Below are 23,797 nucleotides of genomic sequence, written 5' to 3'. Positions count from 1 at the left end.
GTGCATCTTTCACCTGATTTCTACCTCTCTGTCTAACTTTCACTATTTCCCTTTGTTTCTAGTTATTTCTTGCTCTCTTCTTACCCCAGTGTTTGTTTGTTTCTGTTTATTAAATGCCTCTTACATAGGATTGTAAATCTCTGATTTTTGAATGACTTGCGGATTTGATTATTTTTATGTACACCTAGTCCCAAAGGTTACTGGTGGAAACATCTACCCAGTAATGGAATACAGATAAATAAACAATATTCCAAACCTTACCCTAATCTTGGCTAAAAAGCACACATTAAATAATACTGAAATAGCTGTTTATGCTCAGTTTATTAACCACCTTCTGCTTGATTTTGGTTCTCTACTGCAAATTTTAACCTGAGCTTGGAGCACTTCCTCTGCCTGATTCCTGCTCTCAAGATACTGTGTGCCCCCCTGCACACACACAAATGTTCATACGTACCCAGCTTCTTTTTGGCTCCCTCCTGCATTTGAATCCTCTCTAGCTCAGCCAAGCAGGGAGGCTCTGAGGAGCAAAATAATCAGAGTATTAGAAGGAAGCACTGCTAATCTCCTCCAGCCAAAGGCTCAGCTTCTCCAGCAGCCTCTGATCAAACCAGCATTATGCCATGCAACTCCCACTGCAGCCACTCAGGCTTCAGCATGTTCCTGTTCACAAAGGAATTCATAGGTCATTTTTCAGTATTATTAGGAATGCATGAGATCTGTGTTCAATAAATCTGTGCTAATGCATTGAAAGTCAAAAACAGGAAAGTTGACAATATAGTCACATATAGTTCTGCCTGGCTGGCTGGCTGGTTCAAGTCCCAGAGTGTTCCAGGCTGAGCAGGCTGTCAACAAGCAACAGTGATGTTGTTTTTGTCCTATGATGGCCATTTCCCCTACACCAGGGAGAATATGAAGGAAAGAAATAGTGTGACAGACCAATGGCAACTGCATCCTCCCTGTGAGTGAAGACAGTGCTTGGTCAGAATCACATACAATTAGCAGATTTAGTGTAGAGTGTGGTGTTAGCGTGTGTCTGTGTGCGGTGAAGAGATTCTGTGTTCCTTCTTGAATTACAGGGTGGAACATATGCCGCTTCATGGAACAGGCATGCCCACTCACTCACTAAGGAAAATAAACCTATTAAAAGGGATGCTTATTTACTACAGAATATACATGCTCATACACACAGAGCACATGACCCTTGTAATGCTTTATAATGTGCTGCTCACAATCCCTCATACATAGAAAATCACTGAACACAACACCACCACCCACACACACGCCACCTACACATCCACAGCTTCAGTCATTTGTGCCTGTAATCTTCAGCGAATACAAATTCACTCAGAAACACAACACATGGGCAGCAGAAAATGACTCTTTTCCTACGCTTAAACAAATTAAACCGCTGCCCTCAGGCACCACAGACCAGGGAGGTCAATGCAGAGCATGTCACTCTCCCTCTCATCTCTCACTTTCTAGGCAGGGTGTGTTTGAAGCAGATGGAAGTTCTGGATTACTGTAATCCAAACATCCCACATATGGTTCAGTTCTACTCTCAGTGTTTGATTATATTTAGAAAACCAATTAAACCTAATCCAGTGCAGACTGAATGAGTTCCGTCAATGTGAGGGATAAGTCCAGTGACACTTTAGGACACTTTGCAGACAGATTGCTGCTGTGTTATTTATTTATTGTTAGCTCACATATTTTTATATTGAATAGGAATATGTACACTTGCACATCCAATGACTACAGTCACTGGGGATGCATATTTACACGGTCACTCTGAAAATTAAAAAAAAAAACCATTGTCTTCAAAACTGTAAACACTAGTGTGGTAAAATTTTCAAAACATTTGCTGGCATTCAGAGCTCAAACTCCAATATAATTAGTTGCTCAGCCTTAAAAGCCAGTAGGTTGCATCTCCATGAGAGCATTAAGCTGTACTGGCGATGCTTCCCTGCCATGTGTCCCCCTTCTGTCCTCCTCACAGAATTGGGCTGAACAGAGTGTAGGCCATGTCCCTCACTAGCTGGGCCAAGAACAGCTCAGACAACCTAACACTGACTGGCTCGGTTAAAATTAGGTTTAAAAACTTTAACAATAACTGGAGGTTGTGGGTTCTGGCTGTCTTTGAGGTGTTGGTGTGTTCTCCCCGTGTCCGTGTGGGTTTCCTCCGGGTGCTCTGGTTTCCTCCCACAGTCCAAAAACACACGTTGGTAGGTGGAATGACGACTCAAAAGTGTCCGTAGGTGTGAGTGTGTGAGTAATTGTGTGTGTGTGTGTGTCTGTGTTGCCCTGTGAAGGACTGGCGCCCCCTCCAGGGTGTATTCCCGCCGGCTCTGGACCCACCGTGATCCTGAACTGCATAAGCGCTTACAGATAATGAATGAATGAACTTTAACAATAACTCAGTTTTTTTTGGGAGGTAGCAATTTTCGAAACTGTATGCTTTACGACAAGTCTGTTAAAATAATTATTGAATATTACCTCATTAAAAGGGGACATATTATGAAAAAATAAATATAAAAATAAGTCACATATGGGGATATTGAGTACCTACAAAGCTGGAAATATGATAACTTAGTCTATTTGCTGTGGGTTATCTACGTCAGAAAACATGGGATTAAAAAGTGATTCAGACTTCAAAAAAACTCAAAACCAAGAGCTTCTGTTCTCTCACTTCTCACTGCTGAATGTATAAGACACCATATAATAACTATAGGTTTCAGCCATGAAACTTAATACGTATTACTTAAAATGTATTCCATAATTATTCTACATAGTTTAATAACTACTTTGAAACCTGCATACAAATTATGCAGTTATGAGAGTTAGAAACTGAAATGTGGACCCACAAGCTGTACAATTAAAAGGGCTTCAGCTATGGCTGGATCAATAGTATAGGTGTCATGAGTTACTGCCCAGTAGAACCCAATACCCAAGGACAGAATAATGTTGCTCTAAAATCATGTTTAAATAGGATGATGCGTCCTCCGTCCATGTTAAACAATGGATCTTAACGTGGCCCTGGGTTAATTATGATGATTAAATTAGAAAAGCTTAAAAATCAATAAGAAAAACATACTCTCTCTCCAGAAGCAGAGGCACCACTCCGCCGTGGAGACTTTTCCATCACGGTAGGAATCACAGGAGTTGAAGAAAGGCCGAATACACACTTCATATTTGTCCAAGTTGATTGCAGCTAGCTCAGCCTGGTCCAGATACAGGTCACTGTTAGTGTCCAGCTTGGAAAACATCCATCCAATGGAGTCCTTACAGGTTGCCACTAGAGTGCGGTCCAAAACTGTATGGAGGAAAAAAACAATTGCTCTTTAGCTGTTAACCTGATGTTTTTGTTTGTAATGGGTTTATCAGTGTCATCAAAAAAACACATATCCCCATTCTCCAGTTTTTCTTTTTCAGATTATTTGAACACATTCTTACAAGAAATAGGCAACTAGATGTAGCCTGACTGGAAAGTTTTATATGCTTTGCAAAGAGTCTGAATCTCTGAGTATGTTTCTGATGCTAATTTTATTGTGTCCTTTACATCAGTGAATTGTGGGTTTAGGCAACTTGCGCAAAAGCCCATTGGTGTGACATTGTTCCAAATAAAAGCACTGGCTGAGCAGACAGCCCAGTGCTGTGGGGCCTCACTTGATGCAGAGCTGGCCACAGGCTTGCTCGTGCTGTTCTGCTTGGCATTGCCCTGGAGCAGCTGGAACCAGTCCCGCAGACGATCCCCCAAATCTGCCAGGTCCTGACCCGTGCAGCTCTCTGTTGGGGGGCGGGGAGAAAGAGGGAGGCAGACAGAAAGAGAGACAGAGGGGTTAGAAAGTAAAAGGGAATGTGGGACAAAAAGGAGAAAATAAAATGCACAGTGAGGAGAGGTGCTTGGACAGGGATACTGTCAGAGTCTGAATGTTAAAACCTCCCTGGACCTTCCTGAATTGTGCCCCTGAAATAACCAATAGTGTTTATGTACACCCCATACAAATACAACATCAAGGGCAAAATAATGTCCCAGAAGGAAAGACAGTAAGAGAGACAGGAGGATAAAGTGTGTACTGCTGATAAATCAATACAGCCCGGGAGAATTGTAAGCTCCCAGGGGTGATGTCAGAGGAGAAAAATGTCCTGAGGCTATCTCTAAGCAGAAGTATTCTTTATCATCTATATGTCATGTATGTTTCTTACGATAAAGGCCTGCTAAATCTGCTGTACTATACAATCTTACAATCTCACACTGCATATGACCATGTTTCTTCTTTGGTCTGAAGTAATTGCAATCACAGTATGTAACAATGTATTAGCACTGATCACATTTTCTACTGTACTGAAAAATGTATTGAATGAAGATACCTCTGTACCTTAATACAATAAGAATTTTTCTGAATTGCTACATATATGCATTAGAATATAATGTTTTATTCAGGTGCTTGATGTCGTAACAATATTACAAAGACTATGACTAAAAGCACTATTACAATTAACTTGTTATATGTGTCTTGATCCAGTTCATAAGTGTCCGTGCCAGAGATATACAGCATATTGTTGCTGCTGGAAAAAAATGTATAATGTTTTTAAATTTATTGACATTTGTGTCCTAATTTCATAATGACTGAACTAATAGAAATTATCCTAAAATACTTTGAATAAATGACTGCTTCACTATGTTCCTTGAAAACTGAAGAATGTCTCTTCCTTTTCCTGTAAAGGTTTGACGATAGGAGGTTTTGTTCTGACAGTGACAGTATATATTAGGCTGATACTCTGCCTCCGTAGCACTATATGCATTCATATTCCAATGGTGTTCCACTTTTTTTCTTTAGCAAAGTAGGTCAATTTCATTTGTAAACCACATGCATTTGGACTACATAAGAGTCCCTCTGTGATATGACTTATGTAAATTAAGCTCTTGGGAAGGAATTGAATAAATGTGTCTTGTGAGATCAGTGAATGGCTAATGGTGAAACTAGTGCAATGGGCTTCTAATGCAAACAACAGACATTCAACTCATCAGCAAAAAGCTAACCCTTCAGGGGCAATAAATACATTGATTATAAATATTTATCTGTTACTGTAATGGAGTGATATAGATGGTTGCTGCAGCTGCAGTAGTTAGAAACCGGCAGGTTGGTGTTGACTGTGGCTGTCACGTACCATGTTTGTTGTCTGTGGGTATGCTAGGCTCAGCTGTGGGGGAACATGGGCAGGGACCAGCACACTTCACACTCAGTGCTTTCCCCGTGAGACACGCCTGCTGCTCCAGCTTACACTGAGGAAAACACATGCACATGCACATGAAATTCACTTGTTTTTTTTTTTAGAGCATCAGAACATAGGCTCATATTCTTAAGGACGGGAAGTATTTTTTTGTTATGAGTTTTGTGAATCATTGCATATAAATGCAACAAATTAGAGGTCTATTCAGGCTCCTACACTGAGATTTTGTGGATTATGTGCCTGGTGCTCTTAAGAATCATAACAAATATCAGTTTCCAGCAATTTTGTTCTGATTTTATAACATCTGACTGTTGTTGAGGGCGGCACGGTGGTGCAGCAGGTAGTGTCGCAGTCACACAGCTTCAGGGGCTTGGAGGTTGTGGGTTTGATTCCCGCTCCGGGTGACTGTCTGTGAGGAGTATGTCTCCCCATGTCCGCGTGGGTTTCCTCCGGGTGCTCCGGTTTCCTCCCAAAGTCCAAAAACACATGTTGGTAGGTGGATTGGTGACTCAAAAGTGTCCGTAAGTGTGAGTGAATGTGTGAGTGTGTATGTTGCCCTGTGAAGAACTGGCGCCCCCTCCAGGGTGTATTCCCGTCTTGCGCCTGATGATTCCAAGTAAGCTCTGGACCCACCGTGACCCTGAACTGGATAAGCGCTTACAGATATTGAATGAATGATTATTGTTGAAATGATTATTTTTATTGTGAAAATGTATTTTCTAAACCCAAACTTAACTGTAGTGATAAAGTGCTCTATTATAATTCAAATATAATTTCCCATGAAGTTTTCCAGAGTACACAGCAGATACCACAGACAACTGCATGCTTCATTACAAAGCATAATCAGTCTTTTTTTGCATAATTACTTTTAAAATTGTGTTAATATATCATCATATTATCTTTTCACTCAACACATCTGTAGTGAGAAAAAAATAACAATACATTTGAATTGAATTTAAAAATAAATCATAGTATTTGAAATGCTGCATTAAATGCCTTGCATCCATTTTTTATTTTTTATTTTTTTTATTTTTAAAGAGATACTGCTAGATCATTGTATCTGTTCCAGTCACAGAAGTATTACACATAATATACGAGGGTTGTCGTGTTACATAACAACTCCATTTTATCCTTTTAACACCAGCTACTTTTACTATTGTCAGTATTTCCTTTTGAACAGATTTTAAATTAAAAACAGGTTTTTGCCAAATCAAACATACAGAGTTTTGTTGTGACTGTGTTGAGCATTCAACCACAATTTAAAATCAGTGGCAAAAGAGAAATTAACCTTACAAATAGCAAAGAAATTTACAAAATCAGAACCATATTATTGGTCCTGATATTGTCGACCATCCTTGGTTTTCTATGTTATCTGTTTTTCAGGACATTTTGTTGCAAAAATATATGACATCATACCCATGCATGCACATAAATAGCACAGGATATGCTGCAGCAAAAGCTCATCACTGTCATGGGGCACTGCATAATGCTCAGTTCTCAGAGTAGCAGGGTGTGAATTATAGTTCAGATACGGATCAAATATTTATAAAGGTGACCACAAGCAAGACGATGACTCATTCCAGTGACACATCACCATTCAAACAAGGCTCCTGTAAAACCTTATTTTACTTCAGGACCCCAGCATCTTAACAAGGTCAGAAAAAGATCTAACAGACAACACATAAATCTCTCTCTCTCTCTCTCTCTCTCTCTCTCTCTCTCCCTCCCTCCCTCTCTCTCTCTCTCTCTCTCTCTCTCTCTCTCTCTCTCTCTCTCTCTCTCTCTGGGCACTGGGTGTTCATCCACCCATCCTTTGATGGGAATCCCTCTGTGCTATTTATCTTTAGCTTTTGTAGACTTTGGGGGCCAGTATATATGGATAACCTCCAGCAGTAGTCGAATAGCAAAGGGACCTAGTGTCATTGTACATAGTAAGACATAGGTGAGTCACAGAGGGAAACATTTGAAACTAGAAAACATATGACCATAATTATATCCTACAGTAAAGAGCACAGAAAAAGCTCATAAAGATAAAAACCAGAACAACACCACAACCATCAAAACTTGTTATACAGTACTATGAGTAAATAAATAAAAAAAAAACTTCATGACTACTAGATTATATAATAAGATTAATGGTGTGTATAATAAAATGAGTGCAGCAGATGTGCTGTACCTGAGAAGCATAATTATGTCCATCAGAGCCACACACAGGCGCAGAAGCAGACACAGGGCAGGGCTTACAGCTGTTCTCCTGCTGTCCCACCACTGGATGCTTCAGCCTGTGAAAAACACACTCATTACTGCAACACTCACAATAATCAACTGACTAATCATGTTTTCAGCCAATCAACTCTCTCTGCAATCCAAATTTTTCCTTAACAGCAGTTAAGGCAAATATACTGTATGTAATAATGTAGTCGTATATCGTACACATTCCTGATTAGGAAAATCTGCAGTACGTTTTTACATTAATTTTCCTAGCACTAGGTTGAACCATAGGAGGAAAGGAAGGGCCATTCTACACACCCACAGAGATTGACGTTAGTTGTGCTATCTTGGACTCCTGCACTTGGATGGCTGAGACGTCACCAGGAATCACATATATAAATTTTAAAGTAAAAGCATAAAGTAGCCCGTTTGTCTCATTAGATATCTTGTGTCATTGCTGCAGATAGTAACAACAGATACAGCTCAATACATACAGTTTTATACATTGCTCATGGCTGCTCTTTAAATTTTATAAAGAGAGTTTTATAAGACCCATGAAATGTGTTTTATGTTTTCATTTATTTGTATGGTTTTGCTCTAAGCTAACTGATTTAAAGGCTTGAGATTTAAAGGTTTCATGTGGACAGGGCAAGCAGGGCTTCTAAGTATGCATTTGTAAATAGAGAATATCTCCTGATGAAATTTTATAGACACATTGATTAAAGATTGATTAAAGTAATATAATTTTACCATACACTGCAATTTTACATTTTCCTTTTTTACTCTTAATGATAGCTTTCAAATGTCTTTTAATGTGTTATCTACATTTGAATTTCAATTAGCACATGACCCTTTACCTTAAGATGTATTTATACCATGTAAGGCCACTGTTCGCTGTGGCAGAGCAAATGGGAGCAAAATGCCTCATGGATACATGCTGTGTTCAAGGACACAGTAGTCATCAGAGCAAAGATATATGAATCTGCAGCCCTTTAGTACAGGGCTGGCATCCGTGGTGACCACTAGGGGATCTGAGTAGGAAGCCAGCAGCTCTTTATGTTGTTGCACCATCGAGTGCTGTTGATGTGAAACCTCTGAATCTCAAAACGCAACTCACAGTTGTTTTCTAGTGTTAGTGCAGTGTAGCAATATTGACTGCTATAACAATTCAAGTTGAATATATTTGATTTTCAGTGCGATTATTTTATTCTGAAAAGCCTGAACATGCTTTTAAAGCAAATGTTTTATTTTCCTTTGTTACGGCTAAATGTGAGCATACTTACTGTGCATAAGCAGTCCAACTGCAGATAAATGGTCTAATTTAGATTGGGGTGGGGTTTGGAGTATATTTTCTGTAATGAGTTGTCTAACTGTGTGTAACCATGCCTCAGGGAGCTAAAATGAAGCAACTAAGAAGTGTGTAGCAGTAGGAAGCAAATGTGTTTACAAGAGAATGGGCTTCAAGGAAAAAAATAAAGAAAGATGTATAAGATAACAACACTCAAGACACTCAAGTGATTATTTTTGAACATTATGTTCTTATCTATGAGTCTTGTGCTTAAATCAGTAAATATATTTTGACATTCTTAAATATGTTTTTTGACAGCAAATCTGTGATTGTTCCCTCAAAACAGAACAAGATCATTGTGCAGTCTCCAAGGGACAGAGAGAGAGAGAGGGCACAAAAAGCAAGAGAGAAAAAGCAAAGAAAATTGATATTGGAAAGTCAGAAAGCAAAAAACACGAAACAGCAAGAGATAAAAAGAAACAGGTCCAAGAAGAGGATGAGAAAGAGAGAAGACAAAGAGATTAAAGAGCATGAGGGAAAAGATAGACAAGTAGAAGTGGTCAAAGAGGGAAAAAAGGGAAGGAAACCAGTGAGAGAAAAAGAGCCAGAAGGAGGGGCAGAGAAAGGGAGAGACATAATCAGATAGAGGAGAGTTATTTCCCTCTGGATTAAGCTCACCTGTACTCCAGTTTCTTGCGGTTGACACACACAGCGCGCTGGTAGCCCTGGGCAACACACGTCTTGTGTCGGCTGCACTTCACCTTCTGGCAGGGGTCTTTAGTGGTGTCCACATCTTTTGAAGGACAGAGGATCATTGGCATGGTGTTCTACACATTCACTGTAGCAGCATGCAGAACAGTTACAAGCCCAATCTGCTGGACAGCTAATATTTGGAACCACATACATTTGCTTAAGGTTAGAAGGCATCAGTACTACAGGTCTGTTCTGTCAAACCACAGAATCACAGCAGATCAGATATTCTACCCAGACATTCACAAAACTGTCCCCTCTCACGAGAGAAATATATTGCTGCTACACCTATTTAAATATTGTAATTCTGCTAACTGTTAGTGACACACATTAATGATAGAGGTTGTAATTAACCAATTTGTTGTCACATTGTCACCAGCCTTCTCCTTGTTTAAGCACTAATGCTTGTCATGTCACTGTCTCGATACCTGTAGCTACATGGGCATTAAGAGCATAAAATTCATTCATGAATGAAGAACATTCATATTTGCTTTCAGTGTTATGCATGTGTATATGGTACAGAGGAACTGAGGGGAGCTTTAAGCTCCACACTATCACTACAGCTTCATATGGATTAAAGAAACACATGAATGATGATGTTGCCATAGCAACAAGCCCACTATAGAGAACTGTAGGACTGGACTGTGATGAGCAACACCAATTTCACTTTGCTTCCACACACACACACCTTTTACCTCTCCAAATACTGCCAGCCCATTTTCACCCACTAGATATGTCTTTTAAAATATGCCCAAAGAGCTTAACCCCATAAAATGTGTAATTAGACTTCCCATATCCAAGTGGAGCCAAATCCAGCTTAGGGAGATGGGGAAAATCCCAGAAGCTTTAGCACCAACACTGTGTCTGCTTCCTGGCATCATCAAGCCAGTCATCCTTTGTTTACAATGGATGCTGCAGCATTTAATGTGATCATCAGTGTCTCAAGCTGAAAGTAAGGACCTCCAGCCCTGAGCTAATGCAGCCAGTAAAAGGGGCAGACAGGATGATGCAAAGTGGCTAAAGCCCTCTCCCATGCCAGAGTAATTTAGAATACATGACCAAAAGCTTTATCTGCAAAGACTAAAAGCCTCTGAGCTCACAAAAGGTTTGATTTTGATTCTCCAGAAAATAACTGAATGCATAGTGAAATCTCATGTTTCACCATGACTCGAATTTGATTTGGTTATTTTGGATCAAACTGGGGCTATTTGTAAATTAATATACCAAATATACAGTGTCTAAAAAAAATCAAACAAATACCAAACAATATTGTGGCCAAAAATGTGTGAATATTAGATATTATTTTAGTTGATAAATCACCTCTCCAGATGCAGATCAGTGTGTTACAATTTTCAATACAAAATGTCTTTTTACACAGCTAACAAAAAAAACTGAAGGTGACCATGTCATGTGACTGATAGCTCACATCTAATTATTATTTGTTTCTCAATTATAAATGATAATTATCAATCAACTTGGATGAGGCCATTTAAAATAATGTCTTTAAGCATTTTTAGATAAATCTAGTTGTATCACCTGAACTATGTGACAGGAAAATAGCAGTAAAATGTTGGTAATGGAGAACAGATATTCTAAAGGTTTCAGACACCCTTTTGGTTTATTTCATGATGTAGAAGAGTGTGTGTTGATAACCCAAACTAGGTAGCATAATCATACAAGCATTAAAAGATTAAATAGATTAAAGCTTGTGTTATTATGCAGATGAAGTTATTTTGTGGTCAAAAAAGGTCCTCAGTATGATTTTTTTATTTCACAGGCTGCAGACAGAAGTACTCATTCTCTATGAGGTACATTTTATCAACTTCATTTAATAACAAAATAAATAGGGTCACTGCTCCCTCTAAGATCAGTGAGCAGCTTGTCATGTGTCCCTTAAAGCAGAAATAAAAAGCCCTAGAGGTTTCTCCACAGATGTTTGCCTTTAAAGTTGAGACAGTACACTGCTTGAGTAAGGTGGGGATGGGAGGATCTTTCAGGTATTCTTTCCTCCCTAGCTTTATTAAACTCAGAAAGAATCAGGTCATCTCAGCTTTAATTGAGACAGAAGGGAAGGAAAAATTGAGAAATCTTTCTCTGATTATATTTTACATTCAGAATACAGTTTGTTTTTTGTTTTTTTGTTTTTTGCCAGAATGGTTGTATGTGTATATTGACTAACCGTTAGATATTTATTTGAGCAGTAAACATTAGTTGCTGTCAAAAATATCACAACTATTGCACCTGGTTATTGTAAGATACTCTAGTATATTAAATGCACTTTGATAATAATGATAATGTGCAATTATTTGTCATTGTACAACATACAACAAAATGTGTCTTCCCATCTGTGGCAGTGGACACACCTGAACCCACATTGTGGATTCAGTGCCTTGCTCAAGGGCACTTCAGCCGTGGATGTTACCGCCAGTCTTGGGGATTGAAATGGCAACCTTCCGGTACCACCCCACGGCTTTAGTATTATTAACAAAAACTTGAAAACTTAAAAGCAGAAAGTAAAATAACAGCGTGGCATACATGTTATTGGGACACATATCAAGCGTGATTCATTCATTGATTCATTGTCTGAAACCTCTTATCCAATTCAGGGTCATGGTGGGTCCAGAGCCTACCTAGTATCATTGGGTGCAAGGCAGGAACACACCCTGGAGGGGGCGCCGGTCCTTCACAGAGCGACACACACTCACACATTCACTCACACCTATGGAGACTTTTGAGTCACCAATCCACCTTCCAACGTGTGTTTTTGGACTGTGGGAGGAAACCCACGCCGACACGGGGAGAACACACCAAACTCCTCACAGACAATCACCCGGAGTGGGACTTGAACTACTTGTCTGCTGTGCCACCGTGCCACCCACGTCAAGCATGATAAATGTCAAAATTCATTCTGTCAAACTTACTAATCATTTCATCTTTATACAGTCTTATAGAAGTTATATATTGGATATGTATTTTTGGATTCTTTTGGTTAAAAAATGATGTCATTTGCGATAAAGACACTTATTATTAATTTCTTTTGAACAGTTTGCACTAAGAAGGCTCATAATTCTTCAAGGAGGCTTTGAGTGTGAACTTAAAAATGAATCTTCAAATTCACAGACCTCCAGCTCCAATGTCTGCAGCTTAAGTGGATTCATGCTTTGTGGGAACAAAGCCAATGTCACTCTGTACTAAATCAAGTCCCCAAGGCTTTTACAGGGCCTTCAGTGGAACTGGCAATTACCCATTAATTACATTCTGCGATATTTGCTAATGGACTTCTCTATTCTGTGGACTTAATTTGAACTGCAAATCAAGACACTATGTTCAAATGTACCTGGCCATCGCTCTGCTCCAGCACACAGAGCAGATTACCTCATCTTGGCCATGAGCAGTTACATCTATTTAGTGTCTGGCAACTGCTTGAGGAAGAGGGTCGCCTGCAGTGATAAGAGTTGCTATGCCCAGACCATTCTGAGCATAAGGACATAAGACATCAGGCTACATTGTAGCTACCTCAGGAACACTACATAAGTCATAAGAAACAGTGACATTTATTGGAATGACTAAAACAGCTCATTTATAGGAATTTATTACTTAAAATGGCTAAAATACATTGATTCCTGACAGTGTTTTAAATTACTTTTGTCATAGGATTTTGGCAAAAACATTTTCATCCTGGAGAGGTACAAACCCCTTTTCCACATAGCAGACACGTTCAGGCCTAATCTTTTTCAATTATTGGCCACTTACAGTCCAATAACAGTACTGGCAAGTGTTGTGTGCGTCACATGTGGGCCAAATGTCATGAGCCAGGCTTGACTTGAGTATGGCACAATTTGGCCAAAATTTGTTCCTCAACACACCTGATATTTGTCGTAAGTTCATGTAAGTGAACTTACAGCTGAGTTGAGGCAAACAGACTCACCCTGAGTCAACACCATCATTCAAGGCCAAATGTGGGCAAAAAGTAAATGAATCAAACTGTAAACAGGCCAGTGACATGACAGGGTTAAAAAAAGCATACAGAGACGCTAAGTCTTTCAATTTTAAAGCTGGGAAATATTTGTAGTTGTATTAAAGACCAGGACCAAGAGTAGCATTTCCCAAAGTAAAATTGTAAAGAACCTGGATATTTCATATATGGTAAATAATATCATTACAAGATTCAGAGAATCTGGAGGAATTTATATATTCATGGGGCAAAGCACACAACCAGTATTAGCTGGCTGTAGTCTTTGGACCCTCAGGTGACACAGAATTAAATAACATAAATGTTTCTCAAGTGGAAATCACTGCGTTGCCTCATCCAAAAATGCAAGTTAATCTCTATCATACAGAGAAGAAACCATAAATAGACAGGATCCAGAAACATCACTGTGTTCTCTGGGCACAAGCTCATTTAAGACAAAGTGGAAAAGTGTCCTGTGGCCTGACAAATAAAAAGCTGAATTTTTTACTAATCATGTATGCCACATCCACTGGGCTAAAGATGACTGGGACCATCCCACTCGTTATAAGCGCACAGCTCAAAAGCCAGCAAGGTTTAAATTATTTACACATCACACATGACTTGTTTTTATTTACATTTTGCACACTGTCCTAATTTTTTTGGAAATGGGTTTTGTAAATGCAGGGTAACTGTTTATACAACCCCTGAATTAAAAAATAAAATCCTTTTTGAAACAGATCTGTGGTGTTTATGAGGGTTGAGAGGGACTTACTTTCATTTGAGCTTTGACTTTCATCCCATGACCTGATGTAATCATCCTGAGGCAGAGAGAGAGAGAGAGAGAGACACTTTTGTTAGAACTACTGGCAATTTGAACTTGGAAATTGAGAAATGTATCTTATATAGTGATCCGGTCACCTAGTAATGAAATTGTCATGGGTTTGCAAGGCAGAAAATGGTGGACAGAAAGACAAGCAGATGGAAGTTCAAAAAACAGGAGTAAAAGGAAGGAATTGAAAGAAGGCTGTACATTGGAAAATCTTGGAGTTAAAATGGATGGTAAGGGAGTTAGAGGGTTTGAATCACTCATCTTAAAAGAGACATCAAAGAAAGGCAAGGGCATGGGACAGATTTAGACAGCGTTACTGACCTCCACTTCCTGGTGAAACGTGAGGTAGATGAGTCAAAGAGAAAAGAAAAGGAGGCAGTTAGAGGAGAACAATGTGTCTCTTAGGAGATTTTATAAAGAAAAATGACGATAACATTCAAATGCTTAAAATATCTTATGCCCCCAGGTAGAACTTTAGACTTCATCTGCATAACCCCCCCTTTGTGTGCATTAAAAATAGGCCAACACTGTTTATCATGCATCTGCTATTCAAAATCAAGTTTCATATACATTATCATTACATTCACCTTGCAATGCGTTGTCAGCTGTTTTTAATGTTAATAACCCATGTAAATGGACTGGCTCCTAGTCAACCTCATAAACCTCAACTTATTACAATAAATGACAACAGATTCTGTGGATAACAGAGTTTAGGTCAAATCACCAAAAAAAAAAAAAAAATTCAAAGAAGTGTCTCTTTGTATAAAAACAAGGTTAAAATGTACTCACTTGCGATTGGTAATAAATTAAACAATGTCAGTGTCCAGCACAGACATACTGTTTACTTGTCCTTCTCCAACAATAAATACAAGCCATTTTGTGAATTTATGTGCCTTGTGCTAGAGCTGTAGACTCTTGAGAAATACTCTGTCATAAAAATTTACAGTACATAAAAGCGCTGCCAGAAACCTCTTCATGCCATACAGTGTGACATTGGGGATAAGCATTCCTCATAAAGGAGGACTGCGCTTTGGCATTTCATTTAGAGGCCTATTTCGTTGAAGTAAATTACTCTATGATTGGCACCAATTCAGCTCAGCCATTTGCACACTGTTAATCAAAGTGCCTCAGCCAATTAAAGGCTTTTTGCTCCATCAAAACGAAGAGCAGCCTGAATTCCTTATGACAATGAACTCCGAAATTAAGTCATTCCCTTATAGGCTAATACCTCACACCTTTGATAATCTATTGCAGTCTTTTTGTTGGTATATGGATGTATGAATTATGCACATTTCTTTGGTATATAAAATAAAAAAATGGAATTTAGTAGGGCTGCACGATATAGGAAAAAATCTGACATTCAATATATATTGTGATATTTTAATTATGCAATATTATTAATGACATGTTTCTAAGAATGCTTCGATATCTACAATTGTTGGGAATTGGTTTGTTTACTCAGTGTCTTTTAAAGTGGAACAGTATGTTTGAGAAGAAAAACGACTGTTGTCTGAGTGTGGCTGAAGTTTTTATTCAGTGTTTGAATTACCACAGAAACTCATTTGTAACTCGAGTTGTTTTGTAGCTAGCACTTTCTGTAATGCAGTTAGCCTTCCGCTGAATTTGGAGATATTTCCACCTTAAGTGATCTAAAACAAAAATAAGTGTATATTACCCACCTATGGATCAGTCACAAGCAATATCCTAATTTCGTTTCATGCTTTTCAACGTTTGGAATACTCCAGATGCCTCTGCCATGAGCACAGAGAGAGAGAGAGAGAGAGAGAGACAGAGAGAGAGAGAGAGAGAGAGAGAGAGAGAGGCTAGCATACCAGACCGAGCCAGTTTATCCTTAAGTTTTTTACAGACATTGGAGCTTTGTAAACACATCAGAGTGGTTTCCTATTGTGCCAAGCAGTAGACAAAATTGTAAAAGAACATTTATAAAATTATTTAACCAATAATCAAAACCACTGCAGTCTTAGTAATGTAGCAGTGCAGTGCTTCGGAAGAGTATGTGTCTATCTCTCTCTATGATTTGCTTTTCATTTCCCCAACTCCCACCCCATTTCATTTGTCTGCTCTATTCAGTCTACAGAGTCCATCTTTCTTTTATGTTTCTTAGTAAGACAAATGAAATGCCAGCACCACCCACAGCGTACTCAACATGACATTGAACATCCTGCTATGTGACTACTGCACATGTGTGCATTGTGATGACGATGCTAAAATGATACATCGTGCAGCACAAGTATAGATGAAATGTACTGTGTGGGTCAAAGTGGTTTTCAAGAGCTATTTCAAGAGCTTTCTTTTTCCAATGTTAGCTTATGTTTAAACATATCTCCAGCTAAATGCAATAATTAATAGCTTTTGACATGCACTCCTGTTGACTGTATGATGATTATACACTCAGACAGCACAAAAAGAGTGGAAAACATTCTGCCAATGTGTTCCTCATCTCTGCAATGGTCAGCAAACACAAGTATGAGTCAAACCATTGAAACAATGGCACAGCACAAATAAATCTTTTCAAAATATATCACCGGTTTTGCAAGGCCAATATAAGGAATATTCACTTGCTAAGGTGTAGAAAACTGGAAAAAAAACATCATTATACTGTATACTGTACTGAAATATATACAATATACTGCCTACATTTATTTGTGGGTATCTGCTCTTCCAACATTTCCCCTGAAAACTTCTACTCTTCTCTGAAGGCTTTAGACAAGATTCTTGAACAACAAAGTGAGGTTTAGTGGCATTCATCCATAAGAACATGCCCATCTAACTCACCCAAGGTATTGCGTGCTGCTCCATTGCTCCAGAGAACAGAGTTTAACTGCGACACTGTCCAGGCCTGGGGTGCTTTAGACCTGACTATAGCTGATGTTTGGAATACAGCATGGTGATATTAGGCTCCTGCTAATGAACATCCTATTATATTACAGGTTTACTGTGGAATTGTTCAAACTGAAGCAGTGAGTTCACTCAGTTCTGACATAACCCAGTTCAGTAATTATGTTCAATATTCCACAAGTCTGAATTTAATACCAAATATTTGTACTGAAACACAATTTCTTTTATCTTTTCATGGTTTAAAACATTCAGCACATTATAACATCTTATGACACTTTAAAGCACATTATATTCCCTTTATACTAAGTGACTGAAAATCCCCTATTTTTAGCAAGGAGTGTTAAAAGTGTTGCATAGCTGAGGCATCTTCACTGCAATGTGTGGAGGAGAGACAATGTGTCTAATATAGTTTTTCTATTCAAAGCCTGAACACTCTGTACACTCTTTGCAGACAGATTAGCATCACTGTTGGACTTCAATAGAGCTCAGAGAGCAACAGACAGGCACAGCTTGAATTCACAGACATCCTCAGCACATAGCCTTGACAGTGTGATATTTTAGATAGCATAAGCAGTCCATGAAGTTATTTGTTGTGCTGTATTTCATGCAGATGTATTACAGCAGCAAATGAAAGCCTTCTAGAAGTTTGTGATTTCAGGCACAGTTGTGTCAGAATGTATTGAAGATTGTCTTTAACAGTAAAACATTGTAAATAATTCAGTGATCTAACATTCAGTACTAGCAGAGGCAAAAATGACTAGTGTGGTATTCATAGAGGTGAAGTGTGTACAGAAACAGATTACTAGGTCAAAGTCAGAGACAAACCTCCATCCTAAACAGCCATTCAATATTTGTCATTCTTTTCTGAAAGGATTAGCTATATAAAGGTCTAATGTGTAGAAGACGTGTTATATATATATATTGCGCATTGTGTGCTCGGTTTTCAGATTCCCCCTAAAAACTGACATAAAACATGGCATATATTCCTGAAGGGATTAGATATATTAAAATCCAATTGTATAAAAAGGAGAAAAAATAGCTAGTAGTTTTTAAACTTAACTTCAAAGAATGATTACGGTTCTTAACATAATGACCACCAAATATCACCATCAGAAATATGAGAAAATTAAATCACAGCCCTGAACCACTGAATGTATTTGGGATTGCTTAGATTGTGATAAGCAGACATTGCAACCAAATTCTAAGTGTAAACACTTATCCCTACAGATTTTTTTAAAGAAACCTCTTGTTTTGAATAATGTACTACTATTTTTAGCAATAATCTACATGAAGCATTTTTTTTAAATAAAAGACTGTGATGAATGATTATATTTGGCTCATAGTTAATGTTTCTTTTAAAACATGTTGAATGCATTTAACATATTAAATAAATTTCAATGTTTCATCTCAACCCTTCTCACCCTATCTCACCTTCTTTTCTTCAGCAGGACAAGCAAAGAAACCTAGGCATCTTTGTCCTGCAACTTTCTCTAACTCTTTCTGGGGATCCTTAGAATTCTAATTCAGGTCCTCGTTCCTGTTGGCCATGGCTGGTATATCTCCAGCAGGAAGCAACCAGAGGCATCCTTATGATATGCCTGAACACCTCAACAGGCTTCATGTAAAGAAGCAACAGTATGTGAAGAAACAGTGGTTCTACTCCAGTATCATCCTGGATTGAAGAGTTTCTCACCCAGTCATTGAGAGTGTGCCCAGGAACCTGCCAGAGAAAACTAATGCCAGCCGACTGTATATACAATCTCATTCTTTTGATAATTACCCAGTGCTCATGGACATATGTGAGGGTAGGGATGTAGAACATATGGTCAGCTGAGAACTTTGTTTTTTGGCTCAGCTCCATTATATATATCTTTTATGTAACACTGTGATTGATACTGCTAAACTGGATGAAACCAGGTATTGTGATATCATATCTGATAGCTGTGTCGACTTTTAAATTATGATTCCATGACAACTTTAATACACTGATCTGTGATATGCATAAACAACACTTATTTTGTTTAATAACCTATTTTTCTTAAGGTCGTTGATGAGCTGTGAGTATTGCCTTGTGTTATTACATCTGTGATATATTCCAGAGAGAATATTACTTACAGAACCATTTCATCATTCGACAAGGAACAACACATCACTTCCGCCTGTGCATAAGAATGCTGAATGACAGTTTTTTAATCCCCTAAATTTTCATAATGAACCTAAGCATGTCAGACATGCACTCCACAAATTGAACTGTGGTTTAGAGGCATGTGTGTGATGTAAGCCCTTGATTTTGATTTGACAAGGCTCTGCACATGTGGTGTTGAGAGTTGAATAAAAAGTAGTTGGGTAAGTAGAATAACTCTGTCAAGCTTTCAGTCTCTGAGGAACATTATAAGGTAATGTAAAGAAGAGAATAATATTCTTAAGTATGTATAATGCAAAATGTTCCATTTCTTTAAACGTATTGAAAAAAAATACAATACTTCAATTATTGTGGTTTATTGCAGGAATCACTTGACACCCAGTTGAGTATGATGAAAGTGAAAAACAGCACAAGGGGAGTTGAACAGCCTACGCGAGCCTTTACCCAATCAGACAGACTACACTGACTCTGCATAGAATTCATTCATTCATTCATTCATTGTCTAGTTCAGGTTTGTGGTGGGTCCGAAGCCTACCCAGAATCACTGGGTCAAGAACAAACCCTGGAGGGGCTGCCAGTCCTTCACTGGGCGACACACACTCACACCTATAGACACTTCTTGAGTCGCCAATCCACCTACCAATGTGTGTTTTTGGACTGTGGGGGGATACTGGGGCACCCAGAGGAAACCCATGCCGACACAGGAAGAACTCACTAAACTCATTTTATTTATTATTCATTTATTATTTTTACTGTGACGCTCTAAGGGTATTTTTTGTATAATTTTTACTTTTGCAGTTTATATGCATGCACTATGCTTTCTGAATTTTAGTTTTGTGGCAGGTTTATTTGTTACATTATTTATTTAATACAAAATTAGAAATTTACTCTTGTTTACAATACAACCAAATATTTACTGATATTGTTTGTATTAAATATTTGAAACTGCTACATTTCTATTAAAATGAGTAACATTTTTCTGTGTTTGTTAATATTGCCAAGAATGTTGTTATCACAAAAATACTCTATCAAATGTTATTTTAGGGCCATATCACCCACTCCTACTGAGTACTCAGAAGTACTCGATACTCAGAAAGAAATAAACAGAATTTATTTTCCTGCACTACAGAAAAGAAAGTTACAGTGCTATCCAAAGTGCTTGGTATGTCACTGTAAACTAGAGGGACACTGCAGTACATGCTGGGAGGACCACAGCAAAAAGATTTTCTGCTCTTTGTCTCTCTGTCCCTTAGGTAATGAATAATATTGCTTACAGCCTGTTCCCTCCTACTAGCAGTGACCTTTTTTCGGCTCATTTCGTGTCATACAGAAAAGCTTAAAACAATTCTTGACAATTCAAGCCCACCTCTATTTTTCTACTAGCTACAACCCTTCAGTCCCTTTTAGACACAAACAAGAGAGTCTCTGACAAGCTTTACATGCTTATAATGATAACATGAAAGAGGCCTACTGTAAAGTTGCCCTCCATAATTGATCAAAGTCAGGCACATCCATGTGGTGAAGCTTTCACAATAATGTGGCATCCCACGCAAAGACTACACTGCAGGACTGCCGACAAGCATCTGGGCTCCTCACAGCTTGCAAACACACGTGTTCACATTCAGCTGCTTTTCCACTGTGAATCCCATCAGTCATGTACCAAAAAAAGCAGAGGAATAAAGGCTGTACCCACCAGAAGTTGCCCGACAATGTTTTCACTGTCATTGCATTGGTAGAGCGGACAGGCAAGCAAAAACCCCCTACATCATTTATGCATGAGGACCTTTTTTGACTAGGCTTTTCAGATTAGCAGCAGTGTAGCACATCAAAAGCACTACTAACAGCCCACTCGGCTGATTTGCTGCCCCACAGCGTTCCTTCATATGCAGGAGGAAGCTTGAAGTCCTGCCATTCTGGAGAGGTTTTTAGAGCTAGAGAGAGAGGCAGACAGTCCCTCAGAGGCACATTTCTGACCCAGACAAAGAGATCAGCTGAAGAAACCCAAAGGCTGTACAGAGAATACAATGAATATCTCAGAGAGGATGCCCTGCAGTTGCTTGTCGCTGACTATTGTCTATTAGAAAAACACATAATGGTGGGTGGTAGGCCTTCAGTTTTCAGAAGCCCCAAAAACCTGACATAATATATGAAATACAACTCATCCATATCTTACAACATGATGTATAAGAGCTAGAAGAACTCTAAGGCTTTCAGACAGATCTTGTCTTGAGGTTAATAAATGCCATGCCACACAGGGTTCTATAATAAAAAGAGTAATCAACAACTCAACACTGTCAGTCAGACGATGAGATCCCAAATTACAGCCTTTTTCAAAAGTAAATCAAAGACCAACTTAAAAAACAAACACACACCAAGCTGAAGCTTTAGAGTAGATATTTCTACTACATTACTGGTGCAATAGATGTGAGACTGAGCAGGGGGTCAGTACAGGAGAGACTAAACAGTATGAGTAAACAAAAATCTTATCCTGATTAATGCCTTAGAGGTTCACTCAAAGAACATTAGCTATTTGTCTGCTGCAAGATGGTAATTTCATGTGATCTTCCTGTGATTCTGGAAATGATTCAAGTATTTGTTGTTTGTTATTGCAGTTTAATCAAGTCAATTGACTCATATCTTTAATAAAACCGGGATAAAACAGGATATAAAAACAGGACAATTAATATCTCTAATATTGTTGGTGACTTCCATTATATTGAGCATAATCTTCTTATAAAAATATAATTCATATTAAGATTGTTATTGATTTGTCGCATATATCTTAATTTATTATGTTTATTATTTTACTCCCTGTAAAACATTTAGGCAATGTGTATATTATCATCAGTAGTCATAATGGGTAGTAAACATTTGCATTTGCAGCATTTATATGCTAATATGGATTTCTTTACATAATATTGATCTAAAATATAGATATTTGAGTATTTTCAAATCGCTAAAACAATTAAACTATAAGCTTTTCTAGCGAGGACAGATTTATTTATTTGACAATTAGCATAAAGAACCTGTTAATGTCAACAAAATATGAGTATGCACAATCACTCACTAAAACATCATTTACAATATGTGACATTATTTAACTGTTTAACACTGTCATGTCATCATGCCCCTGCCATTTGAGACATCTGTATGTGAAACCATTGCTGTGAGTGTGAAAACTTAAATAGGTCTGGTTATTTGTGTGGGTTAGGAAATTTGTTCAGATGTGGCACAGAATTTAGCAGCAAATAAAAACAACATATGAAATGAAATACCTTCTGTAAAATGGAAATAGACCAAGATAGTGTATACTATAGTTTACACTGGCATATGCCCTGTCCAGTGTGTGCTCCCACCTCACACCCAGTGATTCCGGGTGGGCTCCAGACCCACAGCGACCCTGAACTGGATAAGCAGCTTCAGACTATGAATGAATGAAAGAAAGACCATGGCATGTATATGTCATTCAAAGGACTGTATAGTAGATATAAACCCATACAATTTGTAAGCTCAAGAACAGCACTTACAATCTTATTCAACACACATTCAGTACAAGCAGTTTCTACTGAATAGGTGTAGCATGGGTAAATTAGTCTAAACAACCTCCTCTGACCCAGCAAAACCCTCCTAATCAGCAGTTGTCAATATGCTAGGCCTTTCAGCCTCAATAACTCTCCTTCCAACCCAAAGAGACTGAATGACAGCTGTGAAAAAGAAAGTGAGTGGGAGCAACACAGGAGAGGCAGGAAACCAACTGATGCCTTTAAATGAGCAAATCTGACACTAGAAGCAGTCAATAATGCATTCTTCTCAAAAGCAGGGAATAGAAGTGAGGCACTTGACTGCTGTGGAGCAGAGCTTGACAGCTTCGACAGGTCATGTCAACCATACTCCTTTATCGAGCTCATTGGACCTGATCCCACTACACCCTGGCTCATTACGGCTGGAAGCAGACAGCACTGCTCTGGCATTGGGAACAACTCTGTGCCACTTAACCTAAAAAGTCATTACTACTTTTAAAGAGACATTCATAATCTGCCATAAACTCATTTGTGAAAAATGAACCCCTAAACTTCTCTGTATCCTAAGGCTTATTATTTAGTAAATACAATTGAGGTCAATACAAAATATTTATGTAATTACAACAGCCACACTAATTGCACATGGAAAAGCCTCTTCAGATCATTCATCAAAAGATGGGAGGGTGTTCTGAAATATTACCACTGCTCTGAAGAGATGTGAAATGTGTTAACATTTCAGTTAAAATGTCTAGCACTGCCTAACCGGCTCATAAATATCCACCCTTAAGTTATAAGAGAGAAAAATTAAAATCACCATCCATCAGCTGGTCCATTAAGGCTGACGGATTAAATCTGAGGAAGCTGACTTTCTCAAGCAAAGCCAAGCGAGGCAGATGTTGTTCTAGCACAGATAACAACACCCACATTTTGCACATGAAGACAATGTGCTGTCTTCTTTCAGCTGTGGTCTTGTTTTTCAGAATGTGCAAAAACTTCCAGGAACAAAGTGAAA

At 38.5% G+C, this 23,797-nt stretch overlaps 1 protein-coding gene across 1 annotated transcript in view; it reads right to left on the bottom strand.

Moving 5' to 3' along the window:
• Positions 1 to 23,797, bottom strand: part of spock2 (SPARC (osteonectin), cwcv and kazal like domains proteoglycan 2) — a 38,346-nt gene that overhangs the window by 4,172 nt on the left and 10,377 nt on the right. The window contains exons 2-8 of the mRNA XM_066679864.1: positions 14,206 to 14,251; positions 9,410 to 9,524; positions 7,409 to 7,514; positions 5,170 to 5,284; positions 3,664 to 3,783; positions 3,092 to 3,310; positions 455 to 517 (exon numbers count right to left, since the gene is read on the bottom strand). Of these exons, the coding sequence (XP_066535961.1) occupies positions 455 to 517; positions 3,092 to 3,310; positions 3,664 to 3,783; positions 5,170 to 5,284; positions 7,409 to 7,514; positions 9,410 to 9,524; positions 14,206 to 14,251 (784 nt within the window). The remainder of the gene's footprint in view (positions 1 to 454; positions 518 to 3,091; positions 3,311 to 3,663; positions 3,784 to 5,169; positions 5,285 to 7,408; positions 7,515 to 9,409; positions 9,525 to 14,205; positions 14,252 to 23,797) is intronic.

The sequence above is a fragment of the Hoplias malabaricus genome, chromosome 8, assembly GCF_029633855.1.
Source record: "Hoplias malabaricus isolate fHopMal1 chromosome 8, fHopMal1.hap1, whole genome shotgun sequence".
In the NCBI taxonomy this organism is placed as follows: Eukaryota; Metazoa; Chordata; class Actinopteri; order Characiformes; family Erythrinidae; genus Hoplias; species Hoplias malabaricus.
Note: the sequence above shows the minus strand (reverse complement) of the source record. Positions and strands in the feature narration are given on the sequence as shown.